This window comes from Manis javanica, chromosome 10, assembly GCF_040802235.1.
Source record: "Manis javanica isolate MJ-LG chromosome 10, MJ_LKY, whole genome shotgun sequence".
In the NCBI taxonomy this organism is placed as follows: domain Eukaryota; kingdom Metazoa; phylum Chordata; class Mammalia; order Pholidota; family Manidae; genus Manis; species Manis javanica.
In genome coordinates, this window is record NC_133165.1 from 85,104,968 (window position 1) to 85,124,005 (window position 19,038).

The following is a 19,038-nucleotide window of genomic DNA, read 5'->3' on the forward strand; positions in this document are numbered from 1 at the left end:
CTCCCTCAACGTAACAGGTTTTGAATTTTATCCTTGTGACATGTATATCATGCTATAAAGTATTCAATTACATGGACACTCCACTATTGAAGGTCATTTCTTTACTGAATAGTAGGTTCTTTCCATTTAAAAAATAACTAGTGTTGAGTTTTTCTTCATTTATTTCAATAAAGTTGCATAATTTTCCCCATGTTTCAACAAAACTTTTGTTGGATTTAGGTGGTGTATGTAAATGTTGTAATACACCTCAACTCCTACCCCATGACATTCTCTATTTCCTTTCTCTAAATTACATTTTATTTATCTGTACTCTGTCTCTCTCCCCCAAAGAATGTGCAACGGGGACAGGACTGTCTGTTTTGTTCATTACTGTACCCTGAGCTTACAACAGTACTGGGTACATAGGGACATTAAGTATTTTTGAAAGTGAATGGATTTTCTGTTATCTTAAAAAAATTACACTTAGACTGTTTGCCACTAGTACCGTAATTTTTGTGTACTGCACTTAACCCGGCAATCTTGCAGAATTTTTGTTAGTTCAAGTACCTTACTTTGTAGAATCTATTGGGTTTCTTTATCAACAGTTGCCTTCAAAAGAGAAATGTCCCTTCTACTCTGTTTGATAAGGTTTTTAAAAAAAAATTAAGAATTTATGAAATTCCTTTTTCTGCACGTATCAATTATATTGGGTATTACCAAAATTTTTTCCCACCATCTACTGCTCCTTCTTTCTATCCGCTGTTATCATCTATCATCTATATTAATACACCTGTCCTATTACCAAACAGCAGCTCCCTCCCACACCAAAAACTTTATGTTTGGTAAGAATGCACTTACTGTCTCCAAAGCTATCATCACCTCTTCTAGGCGGGTAGTCATCAAAGCTGTCTGTGGCAGGACGGGCTCTCCAGTCCGTGTCTGTTTTGTCAGAATCCCGATTTCTATCTCGGCCAAAAGAACGATCATCCCTGTCTACAGATACATTAAGGAAGAAACTACGATTTAGCTCAGGGAGCCTGTTCCCATGCTTTGCATATGAAGAGGCCCCCCTACTCCCCTGTCAAAATACTTTATTTCTTTCTTGTATCACATCACCACAAGGCTGCCCCAGAAGTGCACTCTTCATCTCAACCAAGTGGTTCACTTTCCCCCATTTAGTTCTACTGGTTTAATGCTTATGTCTCATCTTCTGTATAGGCCAGGAGCCCTGAAATATACACAGAATAGGTCCAATGTGTCCCCAGGTACCTAATCTATTAAATATTTATCTAGTTCAATCAGAGTTTCTCAATCTCAACACTACTAACGTTTCAGTTCAGATAATTCTCTGTTGTGGGGAGCTGTGTAATGCATTATAGGATTAATCCCTGGATTCTATCAATCAGGTGTCAGCAACACTCTCCACAGCTGTGACAATCCAAGATGTCTCCAAACACTGATAAATGTCCCCTGTGGGGGCAAAATCATCCTTAATTGCAACTACTGCCTAGATTCAGGTAGGCCTACTGCTATCTACCTTTATTAAAATTTCTGGGAAAGGGCACCTTTGCTTTGTCACCCTAGGACCATAACAAAACAGGAAAATTTCTATCAGTTTCTTACCTTTATCCTGTGCTTGATCAGCAACGTCCACTCGGATTCTCCTGTTACCTAGAGACTGAGAGCATAGGACCATATTAACCAACCTTTTGCCCCCTTATGCACAAATCCCATGAGTGACCTTGAACGTCTGGGCATAGCAGAAGCACTGGGGGAAGGAAGATAAAGGAAAAACACTGTAATCTAGCCAACATTCCAATTTGTTGGCTAAAGAATCCTTTATGAAGACTTCAACACTGAAATAACCCCCTAAAACCAACAAATTTATGTTGGGCTTAAATGAACATCAGGTCAATTATCTTACTATTTTTACAGGGCTAAATTTCACAGAACAAAATTAACATTTGAACTGTCAAATGCAATTTACCAAGTATTATAAAACTGAAAACAATTCTAGACAACTAGCGAAATAAAAGGCATTATTTGGGTCCAGAGCAATTTATTTATTCAAACATTTATAAATTCCCTACTATGCACCAGCAAAAATGCATAAAACATGGCCTTGTCTACAACCAAGTTGTTTTACTTAATATACCTTTGGCTAAACCAGTTCCTCCAGGATACCCTCTAACTTCCCTTTCCCATATCATTATTCACATATTTTGAACCCAATTAATTCTACTTCTGACTTTTTCTCATTTCATAGTAGAATCTACAGTTGAAGGGTAACAGTGAATTTTAGTTAAAAACACTCAGAATTATATTAAATACCACTATGATGAAATCCCCAAATACTAAGTAATACTTAACTCTGGCCCATGACATTTTAGGTAATAGTTAATCTAACAGACTTCAGATAATAACAACTGTATGGGTATACTTTTTCTTATCTAGACCGAGGAGTTAAAAACTAGTATGTTCAAAAAATTTTTAAAAATTATCTGAGAAGAAAAACTGAAGAACTTTAGCTTAACTCAAGCGCTATCATTCCTAGCTGACATTTATTTCAGCTTATCATGGCTGTACTCAATAATGAGAAACTATTTTATAAGGTGTTGATTTTAATGTCAAATAGCAGATCTGGACCAAAAAATGCCACAATGGCATGGGAAATCCCCTTTCAACAAATGAGGGGTTTCTGGAATTAAGAGAGAAAAGAGCCTTTTTGATTCTTAGATAAGGTTGAATTCTAATCACTATGAGATGTCTTTTAATACTATACTAACGAAGATGATTTTTCTATCTGCCTTGATCTATCAGATTAAGTATAATAAAATAAGGTTGTAACAAAATAAATTATAATAAAAAAATAAAATTGAAAAAGCAAAGCCACGGTGGCTAAGGCAATGCAGTGAATGAACAAATAAATTGAGCTTCTATTGAAGACTTGTAGCACTTGTAGCAGTGGGTTCCTTCCATCATTTGCTACCTAAGTACCTCCCTGAAATTACTGGGGCCTGGTGAATCTAAAGTGAGGAGTGGCTTGCTAAATGTAAAATGTTAAGTGTTGCAGTTATACAGTCCAGACTTTTCTTTGCAGATATTACAGAAATCTTTGAAAGAGCTACTGACCCAACCTAAAAAATAATCCATTTGATAAACATGGGATTTGTTAGTTATCACAGCTCAAACTCCCCACTCTTATTTTCTTTACCTCTTCATTGAGGCTCAGGGCACTGAGCAAGGAATCCAGGTCTTCAAACTCTGCATAACCAAAACCTTTCAACCTCTCTGGATTGCTGGGTTCACGTGGTAAACGCACTGCACTGATCTGAAGGAATCAAGGAAAAAAAAATTTCCCACTTCAGTGTTCTTGTCTTTTTTTTTTTTTTTGACCACTGTACATGCAACAAATTTCTCTGAATACACAAGAACCTGATTTTCTCCAGGAGAAAAACTGCTGCAAAGAGATAGAAAAGAACAGACCTCACTGTACCGCCCCGTTAAACCCTTTCAATTTAAACATGAACATAACCCTTAAAAAAACACTGACATGAGTTCAGAGTATTCCTTGTATCCTTTACTTCTGCCTCATTCTACACTTAGTTTATTTTAGTCATCTCTTTATGCCTACATGGTAGTTGGCTTTAATACATATTTCCAATTCTCATATCAGAAACTTAATTCTATTTTTGCGAAAGAGTTTTCGGGCAGATTTTTTTCGGAGACCTTACCTTATCTGATGAATATTACTGTCTTCATATATTTATAATAGCTGTACAATAGTTTAACAATAGCTTGGCTGAGTCAAACACTAGACTGTAAACCCCCAACAGTCCTATTCCCTCTGATAAATTCAGTGGTTTGCTGAGATGGCAAACCACTGAATTTTTACTTTTTGAAATAAAGGAAAAAAGTCACAGTAACCTGGCTTGTGTTTTCTAATTTGAAGTTTGCAGGATTCTTACTTTAAAGTTTCATAATACATTCCCTGGTATTTTTATCAGTTGTTTACAACAGGATATGCCCTTTTCACTTCCAATTGTAGGACCTTTTTCAAATAGTTTTGACTATTTTCTTGCCATATTTCTGGTGTCTTCCATATGTTTCCTTACCCTTTGTGGTTACCTCTTTTTCTTTCTTATTATTTTGCATATATTCAACTTTATCTTTTGCATCACTGATTTGATACTTTATTCTGGCTCCTGAGATATAGATTTTGTTATAGTCTCTTTTTAATTCCATTTTACTCAACTTATAAGTACAGTAGGAAAAGGAACAACATAAAGGGTGAAATAGCCACAGACCACTTCTAGACAGCAAAAAGCCTAAACAGGCCACAGGTTATTTAACATTCTGCAGAAGAAAGAGGCCACTACAATGAAGTAAGAGACATGTCAGCCTTCTAGTTGTACTACGTAATTATACAGAGGAGACTCATAGGTGACAGTGAAAACTAAACACACCAGAAAAGCCAATTACAGAAGTTGGTGGCCAACTGAAGAGAATAGGATCTAGGAACAAAGTAAAAAATTACATAAAGAATGAAGGAGGGAACACATTTTAGAAGAAATGTATTTTTTAAATGTCTTATCATTGGTAAAGACTTTGGAGAAAAATGCAATAGAACTGGAAACCGTTACTCATTCTTTCATATTTAAAGTCTTAAGGAAACATGTCGAAGACACCAGAAATATTTTTAAGTCAAAAGCTTGGAAAAATGGACTTCTGAGCATCTCTATTATCACTTTTTCATTTTTCTGGAGTCTTAAAGATCAGTTCTAAACATTCTGCCTTAAGATTTTAGAGCAAGCCTATAAACACTGTTAATTACATTATTCATGACATAAGGCTCATAGAACACTTGATTATAATCTTAAGTAACTTTTAACATAAACTACATCTGCCCAGTTAAGTGTATTCATATAAAAAAATGTAAGAGGTGATTTAGTTATGTAAGCCTGAATGTCATTAGCAGAATGGCTGAGTTCAGAGAAATTTCCTTTCCACCTTTCAAAATTTAACTGGGTACATCACCTTTCAAGTTTCTTAATGAGAAATGGTATAGGTTTTTGTGATCCTGTTATAAATAAGGTTGTTAATTCTGCTGATAAGACTGGTTGTCGGATAAGAACATTCTTAGTCAAAAGGCCAAAATACCACTTAATTACATATGTTTCTTTGAAGTCTAGAATATAACCTCAGAATCTTTCTCATCACAGAAATTCAGAGATTGTCAGTACCAATATGCTACCCTCCACATCTAGTTAACTGATTAAAACCTTTATACTTACATTTAATCCTCTAAAGAATTCCTTAATGGAGTCTTCTGTCACATCATAGGGCAGGTTCCCTAGAAAAGCAGTGTAGGGTGGTGATTTGGGAAGACGGCTCCGGTCAATATTGGGTTCCCGAGCAGCCCGTGGAGCAGTGGGCAGGATGGAACGGTCAATTGGAGGTGCCCTATACACGTCGTCATCATTGCTGTGCCAAGTGGTTGAAACTAGGATGGAAAAGTGGAAACAAAAAATCAGAGGAATGAGAGGACCCAAGGTTAAGTGCCACATATTAAATAAGCTGTATCAGGAAAGAAAAAGATAAAGAAGGTGGGGTTTTATTAGTAAGGGTACTTTATTACAAAGAGAAAATGCTTCTGAAATGTTAGAATCAGAACAGCAATCCAAAAGACTCAATATTTACATTCTCTGTTGCTAAGCATTTCAAGGCCTTTAAAAAGGCCAGGCTTTTGCTAAGAGCATCTTGTTAACTTATTCCTTATGCAGCAAAGAAATGGGAAAATACTATTTATGGCATGTTACTACGTGCCAGATACTTTATATTCATTATATCCCATCTTATCTTTTCAACAATCCTGTAAAGTTGTTCTCCATTCTACAGAAAATGAAGTCAGATTTCAGGAAGGTTCAGTAACATGCCCAAGGTCACACACAGGTAGATAAGTAAGATGGTAAACCTGGTAGAATTAAGATTCAGACCTGGGTCCTTCTCACTCCAAATGGATTTAACCACTACTGACAACTCTCATATTCTACCTTTTGGCTAGAGAAGTATTTTTTTTTTTTATGGTTTATTATCCTCCCCTTTTAAAACAAGGCAACCCCTGGTGGGAATGTAAACTGGTTCAACCTTTGTGGAAAGCAGTATGGAGGTTTCGCTAAAAGCCCAAAATAGAAATACCATTTGACCCAGGAATTCCACTTCTAGGAATTTACCCTAAGAATGCAGCAGCCCAGTTTGAAAAAGACAGATACACCCCTATGTTTATCGCAGCATTATTTACAATAGCCAAGAAATGGAGGCAACCTAAGTGACCATCAGTAGATGAATGGATAAAGAAGATGTGGTACATATACACAATGGAATAATTCAGCCATAAGAAGAAAACAAATCCTACCATGTGCAACAACATGGATGGGGCTAGAGGGTATTATGCTCAGTGAAATAAGCCAGGTGGAGAAAGACAAGTACCAAATGATTTCACTCACATGTGGAATGTAAGAACAAAGCAAAAACTGAAGGAACAAAACAGCAGCAGAATCACAGAACCCAAGAAAGGACTAACAGTTACCAAAGGGAAAGGGACTGGAGAGGATGGGTGGGAAGGGAGGGAGAAGGTTGGGGAAGAAGAAAGGAGGCCTTATATAATGTCAGAGGGGTGGGCACAGGGAGGGCTGTGCAACACAGAGAAGACAAATAGTGATTTTACAGCATCTTACTACACTGATGGACAGTGACTTAATGGGGTATGTGGGGGGGACTTGGTGAAGGGGGGAGTCTAGTAAACATAATGTTTCTCATGTAATTGTAGATTGATACCAAAACTAAAAAAAACAAACAAACAAAAACAAGGCAACCCCCCCAACCCCTACCCCTATCCCCATTCTAGCCCTATAATATTTCCCAAAAATTTGCACTTCAGGTATCAACACTTATGGAAAGTATGATCTAATGGTATTATCTTATTATGAAACAGATCACAAAACATATTTCTCACTCTGCAATGAAAACTTTTAGGAAAAATGAGGGATAAGATTTATGTTATATACAGTAACTATATATAGTTCTTTCCTACTTCTTCAAGGAAGAGTTTGTCCAAATGATACCTCAAAGACTGTTCTGTATTTTCCCACCAGAATTATTATTACAGTTCCTTTTCCTCAGACTATTTTTGTTTACACAGGGACACTCTATCTTCATACTAACAACAAATCATTGCTTGACTTGGACGTCACAAAACTTAGCCCTAAAAGGAAAGAATCTAGTCCTTACTTTTCTAATGAAGAAAATGAGGCTTAGAAGGACAATATCCTGAGAATATGCAAGAGCCAGAAATAACACTAAGCTTTCCTGAATCACTTCAGTCCTTACCATAAACACTTCTAGTATAAACCTAACATTCTATGAAATACATAAACATAAGTTCCTTTCAAATTACAAATGTGAGTCAATACTACAAAAAAGGTTTTTTTCTAGAAGATAACAAAAATTCCAAGCATTTTTATGGAAAATTTAAATTACCATCGCCTTCCAGGTCATCTGTTTCATCAGCCCAGCTGACTGGTTTGGGAACATAGGTGCTTCCTCCACCAGTTCCTCCATCCTCAGCCAGAAAGTCTGTTAGGGAGATAGTCTTCCCCTTCTTATTCTTCTTTTTTGCTGTTTTAAAAAGGCAAGAGAAAGATTATTCACTAATACTCAGACATTTAAAGAGTTGTACAATGTACTACTGTTTGTATTTACTAAGAAAGTAATATAATGGGCCACCAAAAGGATTGGTTATAGCACATTTAAATGAAAGAATACTATGCAGATACAAATAAGAAGAAAGCACAATATACAGGGACAGGAAGAAAACTGAACAGGAATGATAAAAGGTGCAAAATATGTAGTGTTATCAGTGTCATTTGTTTAAACACACATTATGCCTATGTATGGAAAAGGGTCTAGAAGGATTTTCAACACTGGGATGGAGAGGGACACACATTTTCTATATTCATTCATATTATCATTCAAGATTTTAAATTTAGCAACTATTTATGTTTAAAACATTCTTTGTTCCTGGTATACAAAGAAATAAATCAAAATCTCTATATCTGGTAACATATTCTGGATGACATAAGGATTGTTTGAGTCTTATAAGAGAACCATGTGAGGTAGGAATCATTACTATTAATTTACGGAGAAGGAAAGGAAGCCTCAAGTTAAATGGCGATCTTAAAGTTACAGAGGTATTAGGTAGCAGAGCTAGAATTAAACCCAGGGTTTTCGACACCAAGTCTAGGGTTCTTCCCACAGGAGCCCCAGCCTCCAAGAAGCCTGCTATTAGTTCTATGGCAGGTTATTGTAACCATGGTAAAATACTGCACTCACTGCCATCTGAAAGTGTCCATATGGTAACTCATATACGTGGTATCTCTCTGCCTTCTAGAGAAACAAAATTATCTTGTTCCCTACCTTGACCCACATATGAAAATGTGACACTAAAGGGAAAACATAAGATCTTTAAGAACCGACACATTTAAGTATTTTTTGTGGTTATGAAATCTTTGGCCCCGTTTAGTGGACTAATCTCAGCTCTTTGTCTAGTTCTCAGAATTTCAGATGGCACCAATCAACAGCTAATGCAGAAGAGACGAAAGGACTAACTTAAGTTCTAGAACTGGTTCCTGAGAACAGCCACTACTTGATAAGGAAAAAGCAGCTTTGTTGTAACAAAGATCAGTTTCATGGTTTTTATAATCATGTGAGTTCCTCCTCACTTTCCAATTTCTATCTCATTTTCAATCAAAGAGGACTAAGAATCTGTAACACGACACAACCATTTGCCTAACTGTAGGTTGCTTTCTCACTGGTAACTTCCAGGAAATAAAGATGACCTTTTTGCTATGAATGTCATGAACAGCCTTCTGGATACGTAAGAACCTGAAGTATTATGGTCTCAACGTGTCAACCAGATGAACTTGGCTGTAGTAATAGAGAGAAAAGATGGTTTTGAATGTGAACTTTCCATGATTCTCTCAAGGGCAAGTGACTTAATACTAATCCTGCTCTTAAAGTATTATTTATGATTAACTAGATTATATGTTGGATCTGTTCTAAGCTTTTAAAGAAAGCAGTTATGCAGAGGTTGGGTCATATAGCATCAATATTGCCCCTATCTCATATGCAATGGCCTAATTTGAACAAGACATAAAGCATCCCTCTGAGGCAGAAAACTTACAGTGTTACACATATACTTTATATACTGTCTTATACAGTATATACACCACACTTACACACTACAGTCTTTTCTTTATCTTTTAGTTCAAAAATAATGCTGGGACAAGTGTGATGCTAGCTAGAGATCCTTACCCTTATTGGAGTTTAACCTACTACCATCAGCACATACCCAGTTACTAACCTGTCTGGTCACCACTGTGAGAATAAAAATAGAACTAGTGGTTAGTCCACAAGGTGAGATCAAGTTAAACAAGAACTTACAAGAATTTGATTAAGGTATCCCTTTCCCCTTGGTTCTATATACATATCTAATACCAAAACAGCAAAATTTGAATTACTTTGCCCTTTGGTCTGATTTTGGCTTAAATTAACTTTCCTGATCAGGGTTTCTCAACTATCACCCCTTGACTCTTCACAAACAAGTCTCATACTCTCCCCTTTAATGTTATTTAAAATCTAAGAACAATAAACAGCATGCCTATAAAACTTAAAGGGCTGAGAATGTCTTCAAATAATACATCTCCCACTCCCCTCTAATTCTGTTATTGCTCTTTCCAAACACTTCTGGTGGGGAAATCACTGTTGGATAACAAACAGTCTTCATTTACAGAAAGACAAATTCTTTCACAACATCTCTAAGTCACTTTTCCTTAAATCTAGCAGTAACAATGACTCAATCACAACATAAGCAGATTTAAAAGAACTACCTTAAAAAGTAAAACTGATAAATGTGAAGTGGGTGCCAATGTTTGCTCCATCCATTCTATTTTATCCAGTAACTGATAGAAATGATGTTCTCTAAATCCTCTATGCCCTTTGTTCCTCCAATATCTGGGCCCATTACATGTTTAAGATTTCAAAAGTGTTTTCTTCTTTATAAGCAAGTCACTGTTTAATGCTCCATGTCTATCAACTCCTTGCCACAATGACCAAACTGGTTATTTCATTTTCTTTAAATATCATGCGAATTGTTTACAAAAGCAACTACCTTACACAACAAACAGAAAGTGTCCCTAATTCTTAAGGACAAACCAATATGGACTAAGGGGGGAAAAACACACATCCCAGAAATTTTATTAAATCCTCTTAACTGCCTGCTGACTCAGTTATAAATTTAATTTATTGAACAAGTCCTAGGTACTTGTGAAGCTCTTTATATACTCATATAAGTTAAATAAAAGATCTTAAAAAGAAAGCATTTTTCCGAACGGTAAGTAGACAAGTCCTTAATAAGAGACAATACATTTATGGACTTAATAAACAAACAGGATTTCTTTTAGAGACACACAAAAATCCAACTCAATGTAACTCTTAAGGATTTCTCAATTTCTGTACCACTGACGTTTCAGCTGGGTAATTCTTTGTTATGGGAGGCTGTCCTTTGCACTGCAGGATGTCTAAAGCATCTCTATCCTCCACTCATCAGATGCCAGTAGCAACCTCACCTTAGGACAACCAAAACGCCTCCAAAGAACAGCCCAACAGCTCCTGGGTGGGTGAGACAAAACTACCCCCATTGTTCTAAGTGATGTTTTCACACCAGTCAATAAAAGGACAAACAAAAAGAAATGTTGCTCTCTAGATTGGCTGCTGGTTCTTTATTTCAAGAGGACACCTTGAAAAAAAGCTTATTTGTTGCACAGTGCAGCCCTACTTCTACATCTTTCTGAAACCAGCATATCTTATTTAGGAAAGGGAATTCATGGAGCTCCTAACATTCAGATGAGGCTTTGTCACAAATTTTCTTAATTTTAGTTCCTGACAGACTAAGTCCCACTTATTTTATAGAGTTATCTACTTTACTGAGTATTTTAGTAACTATAGGTTAAGAAAGTCAGAAAGTATCATAAATACATGTACAAGATCATAGCAGCATTAATTATAATGGACAAAAAATTGGAAACAATCCAAATGTTCATTAACTGATGACTGGATAAATGTAATGTCCATACAACGGATCTGGCAATAAAAAGAATGAGTACTCATACATCCTATAATATGGATGAACCCTGAAAACATGATAAGTAAAAGAAGCTAGTAGCAGAAGTCCACAAACTGTATGATTCCATTTATATGACATGCTAGGAACAGGTAAACACACACAAAAAAACAGATTAGTGGTTGAGGGGTGGGGAGGGGAGAGAAGAAACGGCTGCAAAGTGGCTCCTGCCAAATTCTCCATATTTAAAAACTATTTAATGATTAACAAATGTTTCCTTCAAGAAACAGTGTATAAATGCAATAAATCCATCCAAATACCAGAGTGGCCTAGAACTACACTAATTATACTGTGGTTTAGAACCCAACCGTGAAAAGATGTTTCATAAAATGCAGCATCATCTCGAGGCCTCACCTTCACTGCTATAGTCCAGCAGAGCAGAAAATAAAGATTAAGTCAGGATTTACAAGCTCCACCACCTTGACCCCCATGTTCAGTTAGTTACATGACCTCTTCTCCATCCAATTTCTTCATCTTGACACAGTCTGAGGAAAATGCCATATTACTTTTTCCTTAACTCTCCAGACACTTAATTTGATCATTTACATAAATAAATAAACAAATAAATGTATGTGTGTGTGTGTGTGTGTGTATATATATATATATATATATATACAGCAAAAGCCTAATAAATATCATGCTACTAAACACTACAAAGTACTTGGGAGTTTCTCTGTAAGAGAAGAGCTGTAAGAATTCAAGGATAACTTCTTGTTTTGGGCATCGTCCTGCCTTTAGGACCATAGCAGTACCTACTGTAAGTCTAAGAAACTGACTTCATTGTGTGCTCTTGTAAATGTAAACACACACATTTAATTACAAATAAGCACTTGGTTAAATTTAAAAAAATTCTGAACACTTTTTCCCATCACGAAGGGAATAAATTCTAGATGTTCTGAGACTAATACAAATAGTAGGGTATTCCATCTCAAGCTATATGTATATGGTGTGCAAACTACACCTATCTCAAAGCTTTTCATAAGTACATACACAATTTTTTAAAGTGACATTACTTACAAAAACTCTGTATTTTTTACTTTGACCCCACTCTTCTGTATTTGCCCTTTAATTTTCCTAAGGCTAAATTAGTCTTGGCCTGGTAGAGGATGGGATTTGAAAATAAGCAGTGCAGGTAACCCCCTGCTTTCTTACGTGCATCTCCTGCCTCTTTGCTTTTACAAAGGAACTGCAGTACCTGTTCTCCTAAGCCAAAGAAATCTGAAGAGGATTTCTGCTTTTACAACAAAACAAGACGCAAAGTGAAAATAGTGTTGTTTGTTACAAAGGAAACACGCACCCGTGCGCTGCAAGAGCAGCCCCACCAAGCTCCTTCCCCAGGAATTACATTCAGCATCTGAGCGGTAAGTTGCCAGAGCTCTGAAATGCGTGTGAGCATCTGTTAGGAAGATGTGTACTAAGGCATCAGAAAACCTTGTTATTTTTTGCTTCTGGGAACACAAAAAAATTTTTCTACATAAATTAATGGTAACTCCTCCTTCAATTTACACAGGCCATTTTGGTTTAGGAAATGCTCTATTTTCAGATTGCTGGGGAAACCTGTATGTGAACAGCATATAATTTTTTTATATGAATTATGTTTAAGTACAAGGGTTAGCATTGTATGAGAACAATCTAAAGACACCATTTTCTCCCTGTAAAAATTACTCGCAAACATGATGTCAAATATAATGGCATTTTGAAGTGTTATGGAAATGAAAGACCTTGTGTGCATACGTATGATCTTCCCAATTTTAAGGCACTGTAGTCTCAAAAGAATGTTAACCTGTGTATAACAAATCCCTCGAGCTAGAAGAGTAGACCCAGTAATCAGCTTTGGCACACTTTCAGTTACTGAAGGGCAGTTATGGGTCACTTGGATACTGGTATTGCTGCAAAGAATTTTTTGGTTTCATGTAACAGAAAAAAAGGTCTATTAGGTGCTACCATGTACTTTCACCAAGAAAATATTAGATCTATTTTGAACAAGACACTTGGCACCATCAAGTATACTGAAAATCCAAGAAGTTTAAAGTCTCATTAATCCAGTCATCTGGGAAAATTGTTCACTCAACAAAATCAGTGGAACTGGAAAAGATTCAAAGTGAGGACAGAAATTAAAGGAGACCAGGGCTTCCAAGGAAGAACAGAAGAAGGGGACCTCACTAAACAAATCCCGTTAACCAGTTCAGCTTTCACTCAAGGATACAGATCGCTAACATGTTTTCCACCTCTAAAAATCCACTAAATTAAAGAGAAAGGGAATATAGGCTTTTCACAAAATTTTGACACAAAGTTGTCAAAACGGCAAACCCAGAACATGTAAGTACTTTACTTCAGATGAAGTGTTTGGGATGCTGCCCAAACTTAGGATGACATGAATGCCAACCCTGTTATTTCCAGGTTGATAATAGAAAAGAGACATGAGTCTCAAAGATTTGAACCTTGCTCTGCCACCTGAAAGCAGTGTGACCTTGAACAAATAATTTCATTGGCCTCAGCTGGGAGACAACACCACGATCTGCTGACATTATCTCATGGAGGATTAAATGAGACCACACAAATACAGTCCACTGTCAAGTGCTACACCAATAAAAGGTATTCTGTTCAAATACACCTCAATTCCCTCAACATTTCCCAAAGACATACAGTTCCCTGTGTAATAATAGAGAAGATAAATTCCTGATGAGTAATTTGAGTGTTCAGATATAGAAGGAATACCACCTTTTGTAGAATACAAGATCGTGCCAGGGAGGATAAAAAAGTTCCACCCCTAAAATTAAAGCTACAAAATGTCGCACAACTCACTGCTGTCTACTGGAAATACAAAGCTTGTATGACAGTGATTATCCTTCCCCCAATGAAGTCTACAAAAGAAATCAACTCCATCCAGCCGAAATGTTTAAAAGCACCCAACAGTTGTGCAGTTTTCTTAAAAAAAAAAAACAAACTCTAACACTAGCTATGATTAAACCAAAATGGAAACTGTCAAGGAATCTGATCTTGCTCACCACTGTATCTCCAATACCTAAAACTGTACCTGGCATATGGTTTGCACTCAGTAATTACGTGTTTATTAAAGAAGGAGAGACCAGAAATCTAGGTCTCCCCTTGCTTCCTCTTCCAACACGTGGGCGCACATTGGATTCCTCGCCTCCACATAACTCTAGTAGCTTCAACCTCCAAATTTAACACATTTACCCTTGAAAGAATATACTCCAACCAGGGAAGAGCATAAAGTGGAAGGACATAAATGAAAGCAATACAGATGCGTAAAACCTTCCCATCTGGGCTCTCGCGTGCTGTTAAGGCGCGCCCGTCTCTATTACCCTCGCCTCCCCTACCGCGCACGCGTCCCGCCGCCTTCTCCCGCCCCACCACGACATGCGCTCGGTTCTGACCTCCCCCTTTAATCCCCCTGCCCGCACTCACGTCCGCAACGGCCTCGCGCCTCCGAGACCTAGGCTAGTGTGCACCCAACCGCGCGCCAACCGCCTCCTTCCTTCCTCCACGCGGGCACAGTGCTTCACGTCTATGAGAAGGCCTCCCGCCTCCCGCAGATATTTCTGCGCCTCCTCCTCTATCCAGCTCAAGCCAGAGTCCACCATTACTCCCCACACCAACCTCGCGCACCTCGGGGTGAAAAGGGTGTGAGGGGGAAGGGAAGGTGTCCTTCCCCTCCCCCCAAACATCCCAAGGCGATAACCTAACACGGCCAAGCTGCCCGCCTGCCGCAGCCCCAAAATACGAAGGCAAGCGATGCCGCCCATTCCCCAACTCCAGGGAATCTGTGGATCAGGCTCGGAAAGTAGCTTCGGAGCCCGGTCCTTGGCCGCGCTCAGCAGCTCACTCACCTGAGGCCGCCATGTTGGGAGAGGGAGAGAAAACGCAAAGGACCCGGATGAGGCAATCACGTGATTACAGCGGGCGCGTCGGGCTAGGAAACGCTAAACTGGGAGGGGGTGGTGGGGTAGGAGGGAGACCGGAGGCGGGGCGGCGCTGTTCTAGGTTCGTAGGGCAGCGTTAGGAGGTGGCGCGGCGTCCGACGGAAAGACCTGCGCGACATTTGGCCGAAAGGGTGGGGCCTGGGTTGTCGCGAAACCCCTCGCGCTTTACGTAGGCCTACGTGCAGACGAGGGGCCGACTTTGAGCCCGAGGCGGAGTCTCACGATCCGCAGACTTCCTGCCGGTGGGATAAGCGGAAGGGGCGGGACGGTTCCACTTAGTTGATACCAATTGGAGGAGCCCTGAAACCCAGAATGGGTGCCCCACAATTGTTTTTTTGTAAGGGAAGATTCGTATTTTTTTGTAACTTAAAAAAACTTTAATCATTTACTACAAATGACACTGAGCTTCTTATCCTTTCTAATAAACATAGACGCTGTTTCTATGTCTTTTTTTTATTTTGGTATCATTAATATACAATTACATGAGCAACATTGTGGTTACTAGATTTCCCCCATCATCGAGTCCCCACCACATACCCCATTACCAGTCACTGTCCATCAGCGTAGTAAGATGCTATAGAATCACTACTTGTCTTCTCTGTGCTATACTGCCTTCCCCGTGGCCCCCCTACAGTATGTGTACTAATCATTGCCCCTTTTCCCTCTTATCCCTCCCTTCCCACCCACCCTCAGCAGTCTCTTTCCCTTTGGTAACTGTTAATGCATTCTTGGGTTCTGTGAGTCTGCTGCTGTTTTGTTCCTTCAGTTTTTGCTTTGTTGTTATACTCCACAGATGGGTGAAATCATCTGATACTTGTCTTTCTCCGCCTGGCTTATTTCACTGAGCATAATACCCTCTAACTCCATTCATGTTGTTGCAAATGGTAGGATTTGTTTTCTTCTTATGGCTGAATAATATTCCATTGTGTATATGTACTACATCTTTTTTTCTGATTTTTTTAAGCGTATATAAACAGTTGTGATTTATTTCCTGAGTTTCTTTTTAAGTCACATTTTGTTAAGCAAATCTAGCCTCAAGGTTCTGTATTAGGAGGATTAATTGGGGATGTTTAAGAGGCATGAGAAAGTAGCAGGTATTGAATGCTTAACTGCCATGAGCTTTTACCTCATTTAATCCTTCATTTTGCTGACTAGGATCAAACTCAGGCCGTTATGATATCAACGGCAGAGTGTTATCTGTGCTTCTTCTAGCTGATGCTGCGTTTATCATATTTATCATATATTAATATTTAATTAAATGAAAATTTTTGTTCCATGCCCGCCATGTGTCAGGCACTGTTATTGGCATTTAGGGGTATAACGGAGAACAAAACTGCTCTAACCAACTGTAAAATAAAATGAAATTTTATTTGTTCCCCACAGTGGTCTCCTAGGCAAAGAGCTATGCAAGCTCTAAGAGGTCCCAAGTCAGCCAAGAAGGTACATGCTGCGCTGTGAGGATGCCTTGCAGTTTTGCTTGCCTGTGTCACAAGACTCACAATCCCATACCCTCACCCTCATCCTTGACCAGAGACAAACCTGCCTAGAATGCTCAAAAACAGATAAATTGGTCTGGTTCTTACTCCCCTAGTAGAATTTTTTTAGGAGAATAATTAGTAATCCTCATTGTTGCTTCATCTCTCACATAGATGGCATCAGAATACTCATTGTTCTTTTAGGACACTGCCCTGATGTATTGATTGACACAACCTCTTCTCTGCCTCCACCTCCTGTAGTTAAAAAAAAAGTGTTCAAGATAATCCCAAACTGAAATGCAAATTAAAACCACAGTGAGATATCACCTCACACCAGTTAGGATGGCCAGCATCGAAAAGACTAAGAACAACAAATGCTGTTGAGGATGTGGAGAAAGGGGAACCCTCCTACATTGCTGTTGGGAATGTAAATTAGTTCAAACATTGTGAAAAGCGATATGGAGGTTCCTCAAAAAACTAAAAATAGAAATACCATTTGACCTGGGAATTCCACTCCTAGGAATTTACTCAAAGAATACAAGTTCTCAGATTCAAAAAGACATATGAACCCCTATGTTTACTGCAGCACTATTTACAATAGGCAAGATATGGAAGCAACCTAAGTGTCCATCAGTAGATGAATGGATAAAGAAGCGGTGGTACATATACACAATGGAATACTATTCAGCCATAAGAAATAAACAAATCCTACCATTTGCAACAACATGGATGGAGCTAGAGGGTTTTATGCTCAGTGAAGTAAGTCAGGCAGAGAAAGACAAGTAGCAAATGATTTCCCTCACTTGTGGAGTATAACAACAAAGCAAAACTGAAGGAACAAAACAGCAGGAGACTCACAGACTCCAAGAAGGTACTAGTGGTTATCAAAGGGGAGGGATGAGGGAGAGCGGGTGGAGAGAGAGGGAGAAGAGGATTGAGGGGTATTATGATTAGTACACATGGTGTGGAGGGGATCATGGGAAAGACAGCATAGCACAGACAAGACAAGTAGTGACTGTGGCATCTATTACACTGATGGACAGTGACTGCAATGGGGTATGGGGAGGATTTGAGAATATCGGTGAATGTAGTAACCACATTGTTATTTATGTGAAACCTTCGTAAGAATGTATATCAATGAAAGCTTAACAAAGAAAAAAGATATTCCCAAACCAAAGGTCTTTGGAGCAGTTTATCAGAACAGGTTGATGGGCTGCTCTTTGGCCATGGTCCTCAGTAGGACACTAATAAAATTTTTTCTTAAACACAATGGTCGCATTGATTTCTGTCAACAGGATGTTATAGTCCAGTGAGAAAAAGACAGACAACAACCAGTCAATTAATAAAATATTAAGAAATGATAAGCACTCTGCAGGTAATTAAGGTGATTGGATAAAAGGTGATTGGGTGCAATTTTAGATTGCCTGGTCAAGGAAGGCGTCTGAGGAAGTGACCTTTAAACTGAGATCTAAATTATAAATAGTCAGTCCTATGAATCTTTACCAGCTTTAGGAGAATGTAGAGAATGCACACCTAGATCAAATGCTTCAGGGCAGGAACATCTTGACAAGTTGAATTTAAAGGTTTGAGAGATGAGATAGGTAGAAGCTGGATCATCTGAGGCTTTGTAAACCAGGTTTAGGACTTTGGATTTTATTCCAAGTGGATTGGGAAAGTGCAGAATGATTTTTATATATGGGAGTGTTATGAGTTGAAATAAAATTTTGAAAAGGATTATTTCTTGAGTGGGTGGTGGTTACATAAATCAGGTATTATGCTCAGTGAAGTAAGCCAGGTGGAGAAGGACAAGTACCAAATGATTTCACTCGTATGTGGAGTATAAGAACAAAGGAAAGCTGAAGGAACAAAACAGCAGCAGAATCACAGAACCCAAGAATGGACTAGCAGTTACCAAAGGGAAAGGGACTGGGGAGGCTGGGTGGGAAGGGAGGGATAAGGGTGGGGAAAAAAAAAGGGGGCATTACGATTAATGGGGGGACTTGGTGAAGGGGGAAGCCTAGTAAACATAATGTTGTTCATGTAAAAAAAAAATCTACATTCCTGAACAATGAAAAAAAAAATTCATCACAGAGTATACTTAAAATTTGTGTATTATACTGTATAGAAATATAGAAATCATACTTTAGTTTAAAAAAAATCCTGACAAGATTACTCAATCTGTTGAATGTAGAGGGATTATACAGATGCAATAATGACAGAGAAAAACTACCTGTCCTATGGACTCCACACTCACCTTCATAGGCCCCTTTTTCCATAAAAACAATATTAAAATTATGTTTTATGACTGCTTGTATAAAGACCAATTATTAATATACATTGGAACATCTCTTTTTTCTTATAATTTTAAAATAAGCTACAATGGTTTTTGGGTCCTTAAAAG

The 19,038-nt window shown here is 38.2% G+C and overlaps 1 protein-coding gene across 4 annotated transcripts in view; it reads right to left on the bottom strand.

Moving 5' to 3' along the window:
• The window catches only part of EIF4B (eukaryotic translation initiation factor 4B), a 30,172-nt gene extending 14,879 nt beyond the window's left edge, over positions 1-15,293 (bottom strand). For 3 of the 4 annotated variants that reach the window (XM_017669852.3, XM_017669850.3, XM_017669849.3), the window contains exons 1-6: positions 15,070-15,293; positions 7,519-7,656; positions 5,274-5,482; positions 3,194-3,310; positions 1,603-1,657; positions 838-972 (exon numbers count right to left, since the gene is read on the bottom strand). In XM_017669852.3, coding sequence (XP_017525341.2) covers positions 838-972; positions 1,603-1,657; positions 3,194-3,310; positions 5,274-5,482; positions 7,519-7,656; positions 15,070-15,082 — 667 coding nt within the window. In that variant the 5' untranslated portion in view covers positions 15,083-15,293. The remainder of the gene's footprint in view (positions 1-837; positions 973-1,602; positions 1,658-3,193; positions 3,311-5,273; positions 5,483-7,518; positions 7,657-15,069) is intronic. The other variant, XM_017669851.3, reaches the window with a different exon arrangement.
• Between the last annotated feature and the right edge of the window lie 3,745 nt (positions 15,294-19,038).